The sequence below is a fragment of the Pungitius pungitius genome, chromosome 8 (genome assembly GCF_949316345.1).
Source record: "Pungitius pungitius chromosome 8, fPunPun2.1, whole genome shotgun sequence".
Classification (NCBI taxonomy): Eukaryota; Metazoa; Chordata; class Actinopteri; order Perciformes; family Gasterosteidae; genus Pungitius; species Pungitius pungitius.
In genome coordinates, this window is record NC_084907.1 from 18,462,861 (window position 1) to 18,483,929 (window position 21,069).

Consider the following 21,069-nt stretch of genomic DNA (forward strand, 5'->3'; position numbering starts at 1 on the left):
AAGAGATGGAAGTCAGCTACAGTTTTAGGGAAAACGATGCGTTTCGTTGCACATCATATACCAGCACAACAGCTTTCACCAAACACCACCAACAGTGAAATCGGATCTTGTTTATGATCTTGAGTTAACAGGGCCACATATTAGACCAGCAGGACTTTTTAATGAATTTACATTTGTAAATCTCTTCGTGCTTCATTCAAACGACGATTACCTGACAAGGTGATGCAATATTTGACTGTTCTGCAGTTGTTGAAGCTTTGCTTTGTTGTTTAAATATTTTCGCCTATTCTCGTTTCACGGGTAACACAAATTATATCCATGTATCCAGTTTCATAGGTAACACAACTGAAAGCTAAGGAAACGAAACCTAGTTTCATTTCCGTCCTCTGCTGCATCCTTCTGTCGCATTGACGTTTCGGGCATCCGATCAACTTGTACCTCGTTCCACACATTTTCCCGCCGGGATTCACGCAGTCACCATCATGAACACTCTGAACCAACAGTACGAGGAGAAGGTGCGTCCCTGCATCGACCTCATCGACTCTCTTCGCTCTCTGGGAGTAGAGAAGGACTTGGCGCTGCCTGCTATCGCCGTGATCGGAGACCAGAGCTCGGGGAAGAGCTCCGTGTTGGAGGCGCTGTCGGGGGTGGCTCTGCCAAGAGGGAGTGGTGAGTTAAAAGACTAAAACACTAACAAACCTTAAATTGTACTCATAATGGCACTTTTCTATAACGTGTTTTGAAACTGCTTATTTGATGAAAATTGTGCTTTCTTGTTACTTGTTCTTCTAACTCTCTGTATCTCTATGTGGAAATGAACTTATTGTAAGTCCCTTTGGATAAAAGCGTCAGCTAAATGACATGTAATGTAATGTAATCACTGAAAATCTATTAACTACTTGCATTTCTCTTCTTTTGGAGAAAAGTACAACTGAACCTATTGCTTGGCCTGGATCCATCATCGCTGATCTTAACAAACCCTTTTATTAAATAAAGCATGGATAATTTAGCTTTGTGCCATGTGTCGATTAAAGGAAAAATAAAGAACTTTCTTTAAGCACCAAGTTTCAGATATATTGAACGTTTTAGTCGTTGTTTTTAGGCTAAGAACCACACCCAGCTGAAAGTGATGTAATAAAGAAAGAACAGTGAGCATGTCTCCATTATGAACTGGGAGATGGAATGTCTTTATTAAAATGGTGGTTGAGCTGGTTCAAGGCAAATTTAAAGCAAAAAATGAAGGAAGCAAGAATTCCACACACCGAAATAAGCTTTATAAAGCTATAATATAACTATATGTTATAAACTATAGAGAGCAGGGGCATACCCACACTCAGTAAACGCTACAAGAACCAACATTTATCAAATGTTCCCCCAACCACATCAAAGGGATTTCCCACATTTAGAGATGGAGTGCCATGCAGTCATTGGCCCGTCCTAGCTGCATCTGAGTGCCTCCTCAATGGCTGACATGAAGGCTGTCACACGGGTGGGTCTTGGACACGAAGGGAGGACACAGATGCGGAGTATTCAAAATAAAAGGCAAAAACTCAAAAACACTCCAACCAAAAAAGGGCAAGACGAAGGAGGAAACAATAAAAACAAAAACAGGGACCTGCACTTGAAAACCAACAAACGACTTGCATGGGGAACTTGACGGGACACATAACGGGGTACTCAGACATCAGACAAGGGACTCACAGGGCTTAAATACACAAGGGAGGTGCAGGTGATTGAACACAGGTGGAAACGATCATTGACACAGCAGACAATCACAGGGGAAGACAGGACAAGGCCGGAAGTGAAGTTAACCAGGAACACAAGAGACATGAAACTACAAAATAAAACAGGAAGCAGAGCCAAACCGTGACAAAGGCATTCATAGCGTGGCACTTGTTTTGAACATTATTACAGAAATGTCGCTTTTTCCACTTTGGTCAACAAAATGTTCAAATTGCCCTCAATAGCATGAATGTCATGAAGATGTGATAATTTGTAGAGAGCAGACTTCAGTTACATAATTTCACCAGGCACGCTGTATTTGCTATTTCCACTGATCATCATTCACTCTTCATTAATTAAGGCATTGTGACGAGATGTCCTCTCGAGCTGAAGATGAAGAGAAAGAGAGAAGGAGAAGCGTGGTACGGGAAGATTAGCTACAAGGGCCATGAAGAAGTTATAAAAGACCCTGCAGATGTGGAGAAAATGATTCGAGAAGGTACATTATACACATTTCTATAATGTCAGTATCAAAAGTATTGTGAGGCTCCGGATTTTTTAGGTTTGAGCGATCAACACTTCCACCATGTCTTCTCTCTCTAGCTCAGAAAACATTGGCAGGGGTCGGGGTTGGGATCAGTGATGACCTCATTAGTCTAGAGATCGCCTCTCCTGATGTTCCTGACCTGACCCTCATTGACCTGCCCGGCATCACCAGGGTGGCTGTAAAGGGACAGCCTGAGAACATTGGAGACCAGGTATTCTTGTTCAGTGTCACCAAAACAATTTCATAAGAGCAATTGATTTGATAGAAAGTTAAAACATAATGACAGTGTGATTTGTGGTAGGGATTTGCTAGTTCTGTGATTTATAACTATATAACCATGGCAATAAATACTTTCAGATAAAGAGACTGATCCAGAAGTTTATAACAAAACAAGAGACCATCAGCTTGGTGGTTGTTCCATCCAACGTGGACATAGCAACCACAGAGGCTTTGAAGATGGCACGGGAGGTGGATCCTTCTGGAGACAGGACTTTGGGTAAATGGGGATGATTCTACAAAAGGAACCACTTGGACAAGTTACTTGACTATTAGATTGTTCACTGTCCGTTTGCCCTTCTCTCTCTCAGGTATCTTGACCAAGCCTGACCTGGTGGACAAAGGCACAGAGGAGACAGTGGTTGATGTTGTCCGTAATTTTGTCATCCATCTGAAGAAGGGCTACATGATCGTCAGGTGCAGGGGTCAGAAGGAGATCACTGACAGGGTGACTCTTACTGATGCTATAAAGAGAGAAAAGGCCTTCTTCCAGGATCATGCCCTTTTCAAGTTAGTTCATTAACTCTGTGTAGATATGCAACGAATGATTTTCAGTTTCACTGTTTTTTACCTTTCTACTCATTAATGTTTTATTTTTTTCTATAGGGTTCTCTACGATGAAGGCCATGCAACGGTTCCTAAACTGGCAGAAAAACTCACCCTTGAGCTTGTGCATCATATCCAAGTGAACACTTCTCAGTGCCTCGACATAGTGGTTTGCTCTTAATTGCTTTACCCATTTCAGGTTTCAACAGTTTGACATGTGTGATTTGCAGAGAACTCTACCTCACCTGGAAAATCAGATAGAGATTAAACTAACGGAGACCCAGGAAAAGCTTGATAAATGTGGCAGCGGACCCCCACTCGATGCAGCTGAGAAACTCGGTTTTCTCATTGACGTGAGTTGTCTTGCTGTCACTTAGAAAACACTGCACCTCCTTCATTGGATTTAAATCGCACTCTTCTGAATCTCACCCGGTTTTGTTTAGAGAGTGGCAGCGTTTACAAAGGATGCTATCAGCTTCAGCACCGGGGAAGAAATCCAATTTGGAGGCCAACTCAATATCTTTGCCACACTCCGAGAACAGTTTACGGGTTGGAAAAATAACATAGAGAATTCTGGAATAATATGTAAGTGCATCAACAACATGGTCATTATGTAGCGGATATGCTACTATACTAGGCTACTATATTACAAAATATTAACCTAAAATGTAAATACAGTTTTTTCTCATTTCCCTTGTAAGTATGAAAGATTTCCCCAGACTGTCGTATCGATTACTGACAGCTCTGTGTCAACCTTCTTTGGTTCTACTTTTTGTGTCCCAAATCCCCCCTTTCGCAGTTAACCAGAAGATTGAGAAAGAAGTGAATCAGTACGAAAAGAGGTACCGTGGGAGAGAACTACCGGGTTTCATAAACTACAAGACCTTTGAGGACATGGTCAAGGAGCAGATTAAAAAGCTGGAAGTTCCGGCTGTGCTGAAGCTCAAGGAAGTGACAGGCATGTCATATTATGATGCTACGATGATTGCAAGGCAGAAATATGTTTAACACCTTAAAGTTCTTTTTACATCTTGCATTGCCTGAGTTGTACTTTCTTTTTTAGACCTTGTGATGAAAGAGCTGTTTGAGTTGGCACAGAGCAGCCTTGTTGGATTTCCTAATCTCATCAAAATTGCTCAGGTATACTTTCCATTTCCCATATGAGTGACTGAACATTGTGGATATTTATTGATCATTTGAATGTCCTGTAGGTGAAGATAAACACCATCACAAAGGAGAAGGCGACTGCAGCAGAGTCCATGCTGAAGACTCAGTTTAAGATGGAAATGATTGTCTACACTCAGGACAACAGATACAGCAAGAAGCTGGTGAAGCGCAAGAGGGATGAAGATATGCTGTGTTTGAAATTCAGCAATGACAGTGGGGCCACCCTGAGAGAGATGATTAAACACCTGCAGTCTTACTACAAAGTAAGTGTGGTCTACAGTACATGCTGTACTTCATAATATTTAATACATCACACATTACATTTACCTCAAAAAGGTCGTAAAGAAAGCACATTTAGTTTGATCTGCACCTCCTTTCACCGATATAATTGTTTGGAAATTTATGTTTAAATACATTTTATTAAAAGACTAAGTTTAGTACATGCCTAAAATAAAACAAATTGGCAGGTAAGAATATCCATTTAATATAAGGGCTATGAATGTCAGTAGAGAACAAATGGATATATGCAGCGGGTGAAATAAGTATTGAACATGTCACCATTTTTCTCAGTAAATATATTTCCAAAGGAGCTATTGACATGAAGTTTTCACCAGATGTTGCTAACAACCCAAGTAATACATACATACATACAAAGAAAACAAAACAAAAGTTCAGAAATAAAGTTATGTGTAATATGTAAATTGACACAGGGAAAAGTATTGAACACGCTTACTGATATTTATTCAATACTTTGTACAAAAGCCTTTGTTGGTAATGACAGCTTCAAGACGCCTCCTGTCTTGAGAAACTAGTCGCATGCTTTGCTCCGGTGGGATTTTGGCTCATTCTTCCACACAAACAGTCTTCAAATCTTGAAAGTTCCGTGGGCCTCTACTATGAACCTTGACCTTCAGTTCTTTCCATAGATTTTCAATGGGATTTAAGTCAGGTGATTGGCTGGGCCATTCTAGCAGCTTTATTTTCTTTCTTTGAAACCAGTTGAGTTTCCTTGGCTGTGGGGGGGAAATGATTTGTTTTCAGCAAAACAAATCATTGTTTTGCTGAAATGTCCACCCTCGTTTCATCTTCATCATCCTGGTGGGAAGGTTCATCCTTCCTTCAATAATGTGAAGTTTGCCAGAACCATTTGCTGAAAAGCAGCCTCCACACCATGATGTTCCCACCTCCAATCTTCACTGTTGGTGTGGTGTTTTTAGGGTGATGTGCAGTGCCATTTCTCCTCCAAACATGGTGTGTATTATGGCATCCAAACAGTTCAATGTGGCTCTCGTCTGACCACGCTACATTCTCCCAGTATTTCACTGGCTTTTCCAAATGTTGTGCAGCAAATTTTAAACGAGTTTCAACATGCTTCTTTCCCATCAACAGAGTCTTGCGTGGTGAGCGCGCACACAGGCCATGGTGGTGGAGTCATTACTTATTGTTTTCTTTGAGACAACAGTACCTGCTAATTGCAGGTCTTTTTGAAGCTCTCCACAAGTGGTCCTTGGCTCTTGGACAACTCTTGTGATTATTCTTTTCACTACTGTCAGAAATCTTGCGAGGAGCACCTGGTCGAAACAAATTTATGGTGAAATGATTGTCTTTCCACTTCCGTATTATGGCCCCAACAGTGCTCACTGGATCATTCAGAAGCATAGAAATGCACCTATAACCAAGGCCATCAATGTGTTTTGCAACAATTAGGTTGCAAAGGTCTTGAGACAACTCTTTGCTTTTAGCCATCATGGGATGTGTCTTGTGGGACACTTGGGCAATGAGACCTTTTTCCAGGCCATCAGTTGGGACTGAACCAGCTGATATTAATTTGCACTGACAAGGGTCTAGATTGCTTTTTCATTACTGATAGTTTTCAGCTGTTGTCTTGCTTTCCATACCTTTTTGCACCTCCCTTTCTTCATGTGTTCAATACTTTTTCCCCGTGTCATTTCACATGTATGTATGTATTACTTGGGTTGTTACCAACATCTGGTGAAAACTTCATGTCAATAGCTCCTTTGGAAATATATTCACTGAGAAAATGGTGACGTGTTCAATAATTATTTCACCCGCTGTATAAGCAGAGTCGATTATTTCTAAAAAACTTCCAATACAAACCACATACACTAATGGTCTCAACCAACTACAAGTCATTTTGTTATATTGACGGATACACATACGCATGACACCCCGACTTTTACCTTCCTTCACCACAGATTGCTGGTCAGCGGCTGGCTGACCAGATCCCGCTGATCATCCGCTACCAGGTGATGCAGGAGTCTGCCGTCCAGCTGCAGAGGGAGATGCTGCAAATGCTGCAAAACAAGGAGAACACAGAGCTGTTCCTTCATGAGGACTGTGGCATAAAAACAGAAAGAATCCGCCATCAGAATTGCATAGAGCGATTGTCAGCGGCACGAATTCTGTTAACTGACTTTAGTCTGAACACATCCAACTTCAACCAAGGGCGTAGGTTTGGTCCCAAGCAGGGAAGCTACACAACAACCCACCCAGTACCCCCCACATCCACCGCCGTGATGGCAACTGCTGCAAAACGCAAAAGATAAAAATACTAACACTAAATTCTGACAGCCAAAGGGTTATTTAACCTAATACTTTAGATCTGTATTTACATTTCAACAGAGTATACACAGATCAAAAACTAAAATATAGCATGATTTTGGAACAGACTTTCTAATGGAAATGAGAAAAAACATAAAACAATATTTTGGTTTTCAACATCCAACATCGACACTCAAAAGGTTTACCTAAATTCTGTGTAATAACTTTTTTCCTTTTATATTCTGTAGTATTCCTTGTTTTATTTTGCAGCAAGATTGCTGCAATCCCTCAGCAAAGGCTTGCACATAGCTATTATTTGTTACATTGGGTTTTACATTGTTAATCAATGTGTTGTTATCTTGCAGTAGAATAATAAAGAAGAAGAAAAAAAACACATGTCCTTTTGTCATTAATGAATGTGTCAGTGTGTTACAGAACACATGCATTAAAATAGAAGTTGTAGTTCTCACTTTTTATTGGGGTTAGTTTGTGCAGATTAACTGTGCTAAGGCCCACATCAGAGTGTTTGGTGTGCCATGTTCTTGCCCTCATGCAGCACCACATCACATTAAAGCTGTCTACATCTCAAGGTCAGGACCGGAAGTAGCACTGGAAAATCACCAGAAGTAGAATGTAGCATTAAATGGAAGAACTCAAGTGAAAAACAAGTACCTCGAAATGTACAACATTAGTGCTTTCAGGTGCTGTTGGGTTAAAGCTGCTAAATGTGCTTCATTCAAACGACGATTACCCGACAACGTGATGCAATATTTAACTGTCTGCATCCGCTTCAATACAATGAAGCAGTTGTTGACGCTTTGCTTTGTTGTTTAAATATTTTCCCCTAGTGTTTATTCTCGTGTCATAGGTAACACAACTGAAAGCTAAGAAACGAAACCTAGTTTCATTTCCGTCCTCTGCTGCATCCTTCTGTCGCATTGACGTTTCGGGCATCCGATCAACTTGTACCTCGTTCCACACATTTTCCCGCCGGGATTCACGCAGTCACCATGATGAACACTCTGAACCAACAGTACGAGGAGAAGGTGCGTCCCTGCATCGACCTCATCGACTCTCTTCGCTCTCTGGGAGTAGAGAAGGACTTGGCGCTGCCTGCTATCGCCGTGATCGGAGACCAGAGCTCGGGGAAGAGCTCCGTGTTGGAGGCGCTGTCGGGGGTGGCTCTGCCAAGAGGGAGTGGTGAGTTAAAAGACTAAAACACTAACAAACCTTAAATTGTACTCATAATGGCACTTTTCTATAACGTGTTTTGAAACTGCTTATTTGATGAAAATTGTGCTTTCTTGTTACTTGTTCTTCTGACTCTCTGTATCTCTATGTGGAAATGCACTTATTGTAAGTCCCTTTGGATAAAAGCGTCAGCTAAATGACATGTAATGTAATGTAATGTAATCACTGAAAATCTATTAACTAGTACTTGCATTTCTCTTCTTTTGGAGAAAAGTACAACTGAACCTATTGCTTGGCCTGGATCCATCATCGCTGATCTTAATAAACCCTTTTATTAAATAAAGCATGGATAATTTAGCTTTGTGCCATGTGTCGATTAAAGGAAAAATAAAGAACTTTCTTTAAGCACCAAGTTTCAGATATATTGAACGTTTTAGTCGTTGTTTTTAGGCTAAGAACCACACCCAGCTGAAAGTGATGTAATAAAGAAAGAACAGTGAGCATGTCTCCATTATGAACTGGGAGATGGAATGTCTTTAATCTAAATGGTGGTTGAGCTGGTTCAAGGAAACTTTAAAGCAAAAAATGAAGGAAGCAAGAATTCCACACACCGAAATAAGCTTTATAAAGCTATAATATGACTATATGTTATAAACTATAGAGAGCAGGGGCATACCCACACTCAGTAAACTCTACAAGAACCAACATTTATCAAATGTTCCCCCAACCACATCAAAGGGATTTCCCACATTTAGAGATGGAGTGCCATGCAGTCATTGGCCCGTCCTAGCTGCATCTGAGTGCCTCCTCAATGGCTGACATGAAGGCTGTCACACGGGTGGGTCTTGGACACGAAGGGAGGACACAGACACGAGTATTCAAAATAAAAGGCAAAAACTCAAAAACACTCCAACCAAAAAAGGGCAAGACGGAGGAGGAAACAATAAAGACAAAAACAGGGACCTGCACTTGAAACCCAACAAAAGACTTGCATGGGGAACTTAACGGGACACGTAACAGGGTACTCAGACATCAGACAAGGGACTCACAGGGCTTAAATACACAAGGGAGGTGCAGGTGATGACAAAGGCATTCATAGCGTGGCACTTGTTTTGAACATTATTACAGAAATGTCGCTTTTTCCATTTTGGTCAACAAAATGTTCAAATTGCCCTCAATAGCATGTATGTCATGAAGATGTGATAATTTATAGAGAGCAGACTTCAGTTACATAATTTCACCAGGCACGCTGTATTTGCTATTTCCACTGATCATCCTTCACTCTTCATTAATTAAGGCATTGTGACGAGATGTCCTCTCGAGCTGAAGATGAAGAGAAAGAGAGAAGGAGAAGCGTGGTACGGGAAGATTAGCTACAAGGGCCATGAAGAAGTTATAAAAGACCCAGCAGATGTGGAAAAAATGATTCGAGAAGGTACATTATACACATTTCTATAATGTCAGTATCAAAAGTATTGTGAGGCTCCGGATTTTTTAGGTTTGAGCGATCAACACTTCCACCATGTCTTCTCTCTCTAGCTCAGAAAACATTGGCAGGGGTCGGGGTTGGGATCAGTGATGACCTCATCAGTCTAGAGATCGCCTCTCCTGATGTTCCTGACCTGACCCTCATTGACCTGCCCGGCATCACCAGGGTGGCTGTAAAGGGACAGCCTGAGAACATTGGAGACCAGGTATTCTTGTTCAGTGTCACCAAAACAATTTCATAAGAGCAATTGATTTGATAGAAAGTTAAAACATAATGACAGTGTGATTTGTGGTAGGGATTTGCTAGTTCTGTGATTTATAACTATATAACCATGGCAATAAATACTTTCAGATAAAGAGACTGATCCAGAAGTTTATAACAAAACAAGAGACCATCAGCTTGGTGGTTGTTCCATCCAACGTGGACATAGCAACCACAGAGGCTTTGAAGATGGCACGGGAGGTGGATCCTTCTGGAGACAGGACTTTGGGTAAATGGGGATGATTCTACAAAAGGAACCACTTGGACAAGTTACTTGACTATTAGATTGTTCACTGTCCGTTTGCCCTTCTCTCTCTCAGGTATCTTGACCAAGCCTGACCTGGTGGACAAAGGCACAGAGGAGACAGTGGTTGATGTTGTCCGTAATTTTGTCATCCATCTGAAGAAGGGCTACATGATCGTCAGGTGCAGGGGTCAGAAGGAGATCACTGACAGGGTGACTCTTACTGATGCTATAAAGAGAGAAAAAGCCTTCTTCCAGGATCATGCCCTTTTCAAGTTAGTTCATTAACTCTGTGTAGATATGCAACGAATGATTTTCAGTTTCACTGTTTTTTACCTTTCTACTCATTAATGTTTTATTTTTTTCTATAGGGTTCTCTACGATGAAGGCCATGCAACGGTTCCTAAACTGGCAGAAAAACTCACCCTTGAGCTTGTGCATCATATCCAAGTGAACACTTCTCAGTCCCTCGACATAGTGGTTTGCTCTTAATTGCTTTACCCATTTCAGGTTTCAACAGTTTGACATGTGTGATTTGCAGAGAACTCTACCTCACCTGGAAAAGCAGATAGAGATGAAACTAACAGAGACCCAGGAAAAGCTTGATAAATGTGGCAGCGGACCCCCACTCGATGCAGCTGAGAAACTCGGTTTTCTCATTGACGTGAGTTGTCTTGCTGTCACTTAGAAAACACTGCACCTCCTTCATTGGATTTAAATCGCACACTTCTGAATCTCACCCGGTTTTGTTTAGAGAGTGGCAGCGTTTACAAAGGATGCTATCAGCTTCAGCACCGGGGAAGAAATCCAATTTGGAGAACCACTCAATATCTTTGCCACACTCCGAAGACAGTTTGCGGGTTGGAAAAATACTATAGTAAAATTTGGAAGAATATGTAAGTACATCAACAACTTGGTCATTATGTAGCGGATATGCTACTATACTAGGCTACTATATTACAAAATATTAACCTAAAATGTAATTTTTTTTGTCATTTGCCTTTTCAGTATGTGTTGGAGCCATAATGCAGGTTTTGGGGCTTTTGTTTATTTAGAGGGAAACACTGGGTGAATTAGGACGTGCTGTTCTTGCATTGGACCACAGGGTGGCACAGTAACATGACAACACATTTAAGTGGGTGACTGCTAATGAGCACAGGTGTGGATGGGAAGCAAACAGTTTTTGACTGTGTGTCGTGTGTAGTGCATTGAGGTGGTGTCTTACACTGTGTGGTCCTTTTAACCAAACCATGTAATACAATCAAGTAAATGGACATTGGACATTGTATGCAGAGCACACATTAAAGATGACTTGAAGACACTCAGCGCGCTGGAAAGTAATTTATTTGTGGCAGAACACACGTCTGAACTTGTTCCCCGTATAGTTGCTTAAAACACATCCAAGGAAATGCGTTAGGGCCTCTACAGTATGAAAGATTTCCCCAGACTGTCGTATCGATTACTGACAGCTCTGTGTCAACCTTCTTTGGTTCTACTTTTTGTGTCCCAAATCCCCCCTTTTGCAGTTAACCAGAAGATTAAGAAAGAAGTGAATCAGTACGAAAAGAGGTACCGTGGGAGAGAACTACCGGGTTTCATAAACTACAAGACCTTTGAGGACATGGTCAAGGAGCAGATTAAAAAGCTGGAAGTTCCGGCTGTGCTGAAGCTCAAGGAAGTGACAGGCATGTCATATTATGATGCTACGATGATTGCAAGGCAGAAATATGTTTAACACCTTAAAGTTATTTTTACATCTTGCATTGCCTAAATGGTGCTTTCTTTTTTAGACCTTGTGATGAAAGAGCTGTTTGAGTTGGCACAGAGCAGCCTTGTTGGATTTCCTAATCTCATCAAAATTGCTCAGGTATACTTTCCATTTCCCATATGAGTGACTGAACATTGTGGATATTTATTGATCATTTGAATGTCCTGTAGGTGAAGATCAACACCATCACAAAGGAGAAGGCGACTGCAGCAGAGTCCATGCTGAAGACTCAGTTTAAGATGGAAATGATTGTCTACACTCAGGACAACAGATACAGCAAGAAGCTGGTGAAGCGCAAGAGGGATGAAGATAAGCTTTGTTTGAAATTCAGCAATGACAGTGGGGCCACCCTGAGAGAGATGATTAAACACCTGCAGTCTTACTACAAAGTAAGTGCGGTCTACAGTACATGCTGAACTTGACGTTATTCAATACATCACACATTATATTTACAGTGAAAAATATGTTAAAAAAACCCCCAAAACATCAGTAAAAGGATGTGCAGATCAAACTAACAATTTACCTTTTTCTTGTTTTGAAAGCTACTGTAGCGTCACGGCGGGGGTGGGGGGGTCCCTATGGAAATCTAGGTTGGTGCAGTGCAAAAATAACGTCACCGACAGTCGTTGTCAGGTTTAATTCAAAAACAAAAAGTGTCCCCATTACTGAGGGATCAAGGGAGTCCTCCCTCCTTACCGATCTTTCGCAATTTTCCTTCTTCAAGGCTCACGGGGTGCTCCAATGCACTGTTTTTGTATGGGGCGCAGTTTGTAAAATGTCGCACGTTTTAAAATCCTGCACAGTTTTGGTACATTTAGCATTATTATATGAAAAAAAATGCCCAATGGTTTCACTGGTCCGGCCCGCGTGACATCAAAGTGGACTGTAACTAACTGAATTTAGTTGATACCCCTTCTCTATGACGAGAGCTACTTCATTCGGACTTGCCATCTTGGCTTGGTGCATGAATTACCATAAAAGTTGTAATTTTGTTCGACTCAACATTTAACATTTACATTTAGATTTAACATTTAGATTTGGATTTAACATTTACAGTTACATTTTACATGTATATATAACATTTAACCTTTACATTTACATTTAACATTTATATATTACTTAGAAAAGGTAACATATGAATATTGTCCTGCTTTTTTTCATATGATAATGCTAAATGTACCAAAACTGGGCAGGATTTTAGAACTTGCGACATTTTACAAAAGGCGCCCCATATTTTTGCCCATCCAGCGCATTGCTCTTCTTTCATTATCCCCCTTTGTCAGCCAGGTGCTCTGGCTTTTAAATCCTGCCGTAATTAAATGGCTTAAACACCTACAGCTGGGTGTTCCCTGAGGCCTTCTGGGGGCTGTAGTGCGGCAGCCGGCATTTTGGGGTGGGGAAACCGATCCTGTTTGGAAATGTAGCAGCCTTCCACCACGTGTCCCCTTGTGATGCCACACTACGTTCAAACAAATTTTATTAAAAGACTAGGTTAAGTACATGGCTAAAATAAAACAAATTGGCAGCTACGAATATTAATTTACCATAAGTGTAGGAGCCAAATATGAGTGTAACGTCGTAACTGTGTTCCCCGTTGTGTACCTTGGGTGGCAGTCCACTAAGCACTAATTGGCACTGTATTTAGGTTGTGTATTCACAGTGTTTGTCAGGTGTTTGACCCCGGAAGGGCAAATGTTTTTTGACCGCTAAACCGGATGTTGGAATCCACTACGAACTGTTGTAAAAATGGAATGATCTGACTTTCAACCATATACCAGTGGACTTTTATCTGATGCTTTCACGCACAACGATGCAAAACAGACAGCAACATGCAGAGATCTCATCAACGACGCGTCACCCAGGTCATCCTGGAGGTAGAGACACCTCAGTAGCTCAACAGAGTTGACTGAGCTCCTATAACAATAAGGGCTAGGAATGTCAGTAGAGAATAATTGCATATAAATAAGCAGAGTAGATTATTTCTTACAACTTCCAATACAAACCACATACACTAATGGTCTCAACCAACTACAAATCATTTTGTTATTTTGACGGATACACATACGCATGACACCCCGACTTTTACCTTCCTTCACCACAGATTGCTGGTCAGCGGCTGGCTGACCAGATCCCGCTGATCATCCGCTACCAGGTGATGCAGGAGTCTGCCGTCCAGCTGCAGAGGGAGATGCTGCAAATGCTGCAAAACAAGGAGAACACAGAGCTGTTCCTTCATGAGGACTGTGGCATAAAAACAGAAAGAATCCGCCATCAGAATTGCATAGAGCGATTGTCAGCGGCACGAATTCTGTTAACTGACTTTAGTCTGAACACATCCAACTTCAACCAAGGGCGTAGGTTTGGTCCCAAGCAGGGAAGCTACACAACAACCCACCCAGTACCCCCCACATCCACCGCCGTGATGGCAACTGCTGCGAAGAGCAAAAATGCACAAAATTCTGACAGCTAAATGGTTAATTGACAATTTAGATCTGTATTTACATTTCAACAAAGTATACACAGATCAAAGACTAAAATAAAGCAAGATTTTTGGAACGGACTTTCTAATGGAAATGAGAAAATAAAAACATAATGTTTCTATTTTCAGCATCCAACATCCACACTCAAAAGGTTTACCTAAATTCTGTGTATTAGTGTATTAACTCAATTCCTTTTCTATTTTGTAATATTCCTTTTTTATTTATTATAAATAGTGCTGCAATCCCCTACCAAAGGCTTGCACATAGCTGGTAGTTTGAGAGGCAGTTTTGGCATAAACGTATGATTTTATTTTTCAGCTCGGCACATACATTCATGGTTGTGGAGAGGTTTATTATTTGTTACATTGGGTTTTACATTGTTATCCAAATGAACAAGTTATGTTTTTAGTACAATAAATAAAGTAGAAATCTTATTGAAACCGCACGTTACTTTCAAAATACAGTTTAAGCCCAGTCATCATAACAAGAAACAGAAAAATTGAACCAACATGCTGATGCTCAAAGCATATTGTATTTGTCAGTGTGTTACAGAAGACATGGCATTCAATGTAAGTTGTAGCTCTCAAACTACAAAGGTTTATCCGGGTTTGTTTGTGCAGATTAACTGTACTACATATATATATATATGTCGGTTAAAAGCATTATTAACAACGTTAATGCAAACCCATTTTAACAACGTCAATTTTTTTATTGTGAAATTGGCGTTTTCTTAGGGGGGCGGATGGATGACTGCTGTTTAACTGCACTAGGCTGTGTCCTTGTTTACCTGAAATCTGCACTTTATTATTTTATTTTGTACCGCACTGTTTGGTAATGTTGTTTTTCAGTAAAATAAAACATTTGCATTAAGCAAGCCCATCCACTTTTCCATGTACATAAGAAAATTAAAATTAATTAAATTTTTAATTAAAATTAACAAAAGATATGGGAAAAAATAAAGGAAGGGACATTTAGATTTTGATCCTGAAAATTATCCACACACCGGGTTGTGTGACCTCTTCAGTCAAGTCTGAACGCAGTGATTCGTTACTCTTGATCAACCTTTAGGGACACATGCTGTTTCTTCAGGAGGACTGTATCTTAATTTGCAAATGACTTTATTTTATATTTCCTTTGTGATTGAGTAAAAGCAGAAGTTAAAATCCATTCCAAACAATTGTGTACTGTATTTTCTGACAACCACAGCTGCCTGTAATTTACTTTGAACTTTACAGATTTATTTATTACTATCATAGATAAATATTCCAGTATCTTATTTGTGGTATCGTATCGAAAGTATCGGGTATTGTAGTATTTTGGCAGGTATAGTATAGAAGTCAGGGCTGGGTCTAGACAGGCATGTATGAGGGGGCAGCCACAAATCTTGAGGGGGTATTGTGCTCGAGCACCATTTACCATGTCTAATCGATTGATTTAGTTTGAGGGGGCACAACATTTATTTGAGGGGGGCCAGGCCCCCCCTTGCCCCTGCTTAGACCCGGCCCTGATTGAAGTCATCATTTTGGTATCGTGATAACCCTATCCGCAATCAGTAAAGTCAGTATGTGTGGAAATAGTTGAATTAGAAAAAACCTAGGGGATCCCTGTTGAGGTGCTGATTCTTTATTTCCTGCTCAGGTGTGACCAACAACCTGAATGACGGAAAGAGATGGAAGTCAGCTACAGTTTTAGGGAAAACGATGCGTTTCGTTGCACATCATATACCAGCACAACAGCTTTCACCAAACACCACCAACAGTGAAATCGGATCTTGTTTATGATCTTGAGTTAACAGGGCCACATATTAGACCAGCAGGACTTTTTAATGAATTTACATTTGTAAATCTCTTCGTGCTTCATTCAAACGACGATTACCCGACAACGTGATGCAATATTTGACTGTTCTGCAGTTGTTGACGCTTTGCTTTGTTGTTTAAATATTTTCGCCTATTATTCTCGTTTCACAGGTAACACCAATTATATCCAGGTCTCCAGGTAACACAACTGAAAGCTAAGGAAACGAAACCTAGTTTAACTTTCATTTCCGTCCTCTGCTGCATCCTTCTGTCGCATTGACGTTTCGGGCATCCGATCAACTTGTACCTCGTTCCACACATTTTCCCGCCGGGATTCACGCAGTCACCATCATGAACACTCTGAACCAACAGTACGAGGAGAAGGTGCGTCCCTGCATCGACCTCATCGACTCTCTTCGCTCTCTGGGAGTAGAGAAGGACTTGGCGCTGCCTGCTATCGCCGTGATCGGAGACCAGAGCTCGGGGAAGAGCTCCGTGTTGGAGGCGCTGTCGGGGGTGGCTCTGCCAAGAGGGAGTGGTGAGTTAAAAGACTAAAACACTAACAAACCTTAAATTGTACTCATAATGGCACTTTTCTATAACATGTTTTGAAACTGCTTATTTGATGAAAATTGCTTTCTTGTTACTTGTTCTTCTGAGTCTGTATCTCTATGTGGAAATGCACTTATTGTAAGTCCCTTTGGATAAAAGCGTCAGCTAAACAGTGCCGGCGCTCCGCACACGCACATCACGCGCTGCGCGTAGGGCACCAAGTGCCTGGGGGGGCACCAAAAAATCTGGGACGTGAAAAATCATCACAGTAGGCTACTAGTATAAATAACAAATACAATATTTCTAAAGCATGTTAATATGCAAAATCAATACAAAAGTAATAGGCCTAGACCAAATTAGTCTAGAAAAAGGGAACCTCCTGTGCGCCCCCCCCCCCCACCTCCCAGTGGTTTGTTCGATTATGCCTCAAATCTCAAATGTGGCAGACTGCTTTGAAACGGCTTCGAAAAGGCGTCAAGAGTCAGGGGCGGAAAAAAGAGACAGCGGGATGATGCTCGCGCGTCGCTCTCAGCTAAGACAATGTTTTAAATCAGGGGTCCCCGAACTTTGTCTCGCTAGCGGTCACCGGGCGGCCGGCTGCCCACATGTACTCGCGCTCATAATGTCCGCACGGACCGCCGTGGGTCGTATTCGGTACTCGTCCGCGGGCCGCCCGAAGTTTCTGTTACCGTTTCTGTTATCATTTGTTTTTCATGTTATCGTTTACGTTTTTGCATAACAATCAGCTTCAAGAGGTATATCCCAATCTGTGGATTGCTCTTCGTATTGCACTGACTCTCCCTGTCACAGTTGCCTCTGCTGAACGAAGCTTTTCAAAGCTCAAACTAATCAAAACGTACCTGCGCTCATCAATGGGGCAGGAACGTTTAAGTGGTCTGGCTGTCATCAGCATCAATGGGGACGTGGCTCAGAAACTGTCATATGACCTGAGAGCTGATTTTGCAGCTAGGAAATGCAGGCGTGTGCCTCTGTAGGGCCTTTGACAACTGATGGTAGTGAAAATGTTTGTAATATTGTTCTATCGGATAGCAGAATGGTCTCTTTTATAGAGATGGTAAAGTAAATTCTACTGTGCAGTTTGCACTTTATTATTATTATTTGCACTTATGTATATTATTTACTGAAGAAATGTGCACATTATTACTTACACGGTTATATACTTGAATACTTTCTGCATTTACAATGTTCACTTCCAAATCTGTGTTTTTAGTAATTGTGGTGGTATTTGGTATTTATAATTTATAATTTTATCTTTTATATAATTTATTTCTTTTCATGTTTGTTTATGTAAATTATTTATGTTTAGAAGTTATTTGGGGAATAAAGAGAACCTAACTAAGACATTCTGAATGGTGGTGGTGGTTGGTTGGTTCGTTGGTTGGGGGGGGCACCACCAAGCATTTGCGCTTAGGGCACCCAAATGGCTAGCGCCGGCCCTGCAGCTAAATGACATGTAATGTAATGTAATGTAATCACGATATCCAGATTGCGTGATTTACATTTTTGGTGTATCATACTTCTGTGGATGTCGGGAAACATTGAGCTTCTGTCTCTCAGGTATCTTGACCAAACCCGACCTGGTGGACAAAGGCGCAGAGGAGACAGTGGTTGATGTTGTCTGTAATGAGATCATCCACCTGAAGAAGGGCTACATGATCGTCAGGTGCAGGGGTCAGAAGGAGATCACTGACAGGGTGACTCTTACTGAAGCCACAGAGAGAGAAAAGGTCTTCTTCCAAGAACATGTGCATTTTGAGTAAGTTACTTCTTTTTTGGTTAACCCCCTTTTTTAATGGTGAATTATTAGTTCTGGGATTTGCATTACACATAAAATATATAATACGCTTTTTCTTCTTGCTCAAGCACTCTGTACAATGATGGCCATGCTGGTATTCCTAAACTTGCTGAGAAACTCACACTTGAGCTAGTGCATCACATTGAGGTTAGTACTTAAAATTCAGTGTGCTATACATTACCTTGCAGGCTGTGGTTGTTACATTTGTTTACCCATTTTTCATTTTGCAGATAACTCTGCCACGGCTGGAAGAGCAGATAGAGGAGAAACTAGCAGAGACTCAAAGAGATATGGAGAGATACGGCGTCGGACCCCCAACTGATGCAGCTGAAAGACTTTTCTTCCTCATGGATGTGAGCTCCCTAATTCTTCATAACTTTCACCTGGCTACAAAGACAAATGCTTACCACCATGTATTAATTTGTTTGATCATGTTTGGGCTGCAGAAAGTGACCGAATTCACACAGGATGTCATCAGCCTCACTACAGGAGAGGAGCTCAAGTGTGGAGACAAGCTCAATGTCTTTTCTACACTCCGAGAAGAGTTTGGGAAGTGGAATGCCCACCTGGACCACTCAGGAGATAAGTGTACGTATCGGTTCGGTCTGATCGACGGATTTCCACCAGCAGGACTCTGAAACATTTCCGGTGTGTTACAGTTAACAAGAGGATTGAGAAAGAGGTGTGCGGATATGAGGAGAAGTACCGTGGAAGAGAACTGCCTGGCTTCATCAACTACAAGACCTTTGAGGTTATGGTCAAGGAGCAAATCAAACAGCTGGAAGAACCAGCTGTCAAGAAGCTCAAGGATATAAGCGGTGAGAATAGTATGACTGAATATATGACAGATTTGTCCAGTATTGTGTTTTTTCGTTAGTATTCAAGTTTTCTCTTGGTACTTTCCTGCTACCAGTGAGGTGCTCGTGGAGATCGATCTGCTTCATCTTCTTGTATCTCCCATTTCCTCCAGATGCTGTTAGAAAGGCTTTCATTCAGCTGGCCCAGAGTAGCTTCATTGGATTTCCTAACCTCATTAAAACTGCCAAGGTACTATGAGTGTCTGCAAGATTAATAAGCATTGTTCTTGTTTGTTGTTCAGAGTAACCAGAATCTTATTTTCTAGACGAAGATCGAAGCCATCAAGCAAGAGAAAGAGTCCACTGCTGAATCAACGTTGAGAACTCAGTTCAAGATGGAGCTGCTTGTTTACTCTCAGGACCGGACATACAGCAACAGTTTGAGTGACAGGAAGAAGGAAGAGGTTGACGAAGAAGAAGAACGAAACTATGAAGACAGAAGTATTGTATATAGCATGGACAATCATGCGACAATCCAGGAGCTGATGCTGCACCTTCAATCATATTACAAAGTACGTTCAATGTAGACCAATGACTCCTGAAAAAACAATGACAGAAACATTAAGAGCCTTGTTCGGCTGCCGCTTGAGTTTTGTTTCTTTTTCCTCTTTCAGATCGCCGCCCAGCGCCTGGCTGACCAGATCCCGCTGGTCATCCGCTACCAGATGTTGCAGGAGTCTGCTGTCCAGCTGCAGAAGGAAATGCTGCTGATGCTTCAAGACAAGGAGAGTTTTGACTTCTTGCTGAGGGAGGATTTTGACGTAGGCACCAAGAGGGCTAATTTACAGAGTCGCCTTAAGCGCCTCACCAAGGCCCGCAAGTTCCTGGTGGAGTTCTAGTAGAGCTCAGGCATAGGCACAGTTTGAGCTGCAGTGTTGGGGGATCATAAAATTCATGTCATATTTTTTCTTCTGGTTTGCTCGTGTCAAAGTCTAGAGGTATACTACGGACCATAAACAATGTTTATTGAAAATATTCAGTTGCACAATTAGTTAATCCATTGTACTTTCTTTTTTTTATATCTTGGCATTACAATAAATGAGTCCTTACGGGTTAGCTGAACAGATGTGTATTTTAGGCTAAGACTATGGCCTTAGTGGGCTCCTAAACCAACATGAACTGTGCATGTAGGGCCAAAGCCCTTCAGCATACGTCTGCGATCCCGCTTTTATTTGTCAAATACATCAATAATGAAGTATTGCTGTCCAATTTTTTTATACTACCCAGTGTAGAATGTACACATTTTCTTACATCTGTCATTGTGGGGTTGTTTTACTGTACTGTATAATGTACTCCTTCTGTAATTCAAAAAGGGATACTAAAATATTCAATATTCTATTAATTTGAAGATGCTTAATGGGATCTGATTAAATATTTTGCATGACAAAATAAAATACTTAGTGCCTGGTAATGACTTTGTTTTGATGTGGCAAACTTCACACAGATTTGCATGAAACTGTACCACCTAGTGGCCAAGAGGCACATTTGTTTCACAACAAAGCACCAGAGGCAATGTAATCCCTAATAATTCTAGAAATCTAGAACAGCCTAACCAAGTTATCAATAAGCAGGTGGTCCTCCACCTCCAGCAACGAAGTCGCTGCATCAGTGATGTAAATAAAAAGCTTAGTCAGTCCCGACTTCTTGTCAAACAAAGATCTCCCTGTAAAGATGACATATTTTTGGTTTGAATGGGTCAATTACAATGTGTTAAATCGCTTTCAGCAGTCGGACGGCGAGGAAATTGCTAAGTAAAGACCATTTTCCATCGAGGGACAGGCATGCGTCAGAAAAG

The 21,069-nt window shown here is 41.3% G+C and overlaps 2 protein-coding genes across 4 annotated transcripts; both read left to right on the forward strand.

The window, feature by feature from the left end:
• Positions 1-374: 374 nt before the first annotated feature.
• LOC119230185 (interferon-induced GTP-binding protein Mx-like) lies at positions 375-7,210 on the forward strand. Its single transcript, XM_037491247.2, has 12 exons — positions 375-669; positions 2,084-2,221; positions 2,326-2,480; positions 2,627-2,765; positions 2,857-3,055; positions 3,152-3,230; positions 3,322-3,444; positions 3,535-3,676; positions 3,891-4,049; positions 4,155-4,231; positions 4,303-4,521; positions 6,475-7,210. Exons 1-12 carry the CDS (start codon positions 483-485, stop codon positions 6,823-6,825), a joined length of 1,968 nt encoding a protein of 655 aa, XP_037347144.2. The 5' UTR covers positions 375-482; the 3' UTR covers positions 6,826-7,210.
• Positions 7,211-7,745: 535 nt separating this feature from the next.
• LOC119230184 (interferon-induced GTP-binding protein Mx-like) lies at positions 7,746-20,685 on the forward strand. 3 transcript variants are annotated; one of them, XM_062563807.1, is made up of 12 exons: positions 7,746-8,020; positions 9,309-9,446; positions 9,551-9,705; positions 9,852-9,990; positions 10,082-10,280; positions 10,377-10,455; positions 10,547-10,669; positions 10,760-10,901; positions 11,532-11,690; positions 11,796-11,872; positions 11,944-12,162; positions 13,875-15,415. In XM_062563807.1, exons 1-12 carry the CDS (start codon positions 7,831-7,833, stop codon positions 14,241-14,243), a joined length of 1,989 nt encoding a protein of 662 aa, XP_062419791.1. In that variant the 5' UTR covers positions 7,746-7,830; the 3' UTR covers positions 14,244-15,415. The 3 variants fall into 3 exon arrangements, with proteins under 3 accessions (XP_062419791.1, XP_062419790.1, XP_062419792.1); XM_062563806.1 differs by lacking the exons at positions 10,082-10,280; positions 10,377-10,455; positions 10,547-10,669; ... (3 more) ...; positions 11,944-12,162; positions 13,875-15,415 and adding exons at positions 18,180-18,378; positions 18,486-18,564; positions 18,648-18,770; ... (3 more) ...; positions 19,541-19,786; positions 19,889-20,685 and having other exon boundaries at positions 7,751-8,020; XM_062563808.1 differs by lacking the exons at positions 10,547-10,669; positions 10,760-10,901; positions 11,532-11,690; ... (1 more) ...; positions 11,944-12,162; positions 13,875-15,415 and adding exons at positions 18,648-18,770; positions 18,864-19,005; positions 19,077-19,235; ... (1 more) ...; positions 19,541-19,786; positions 19,889-20,685 and having other exon boundaries at positions 7,752-8,020.
• Positions 20,686-21,069: the final 384 nt, after the last annotated feature.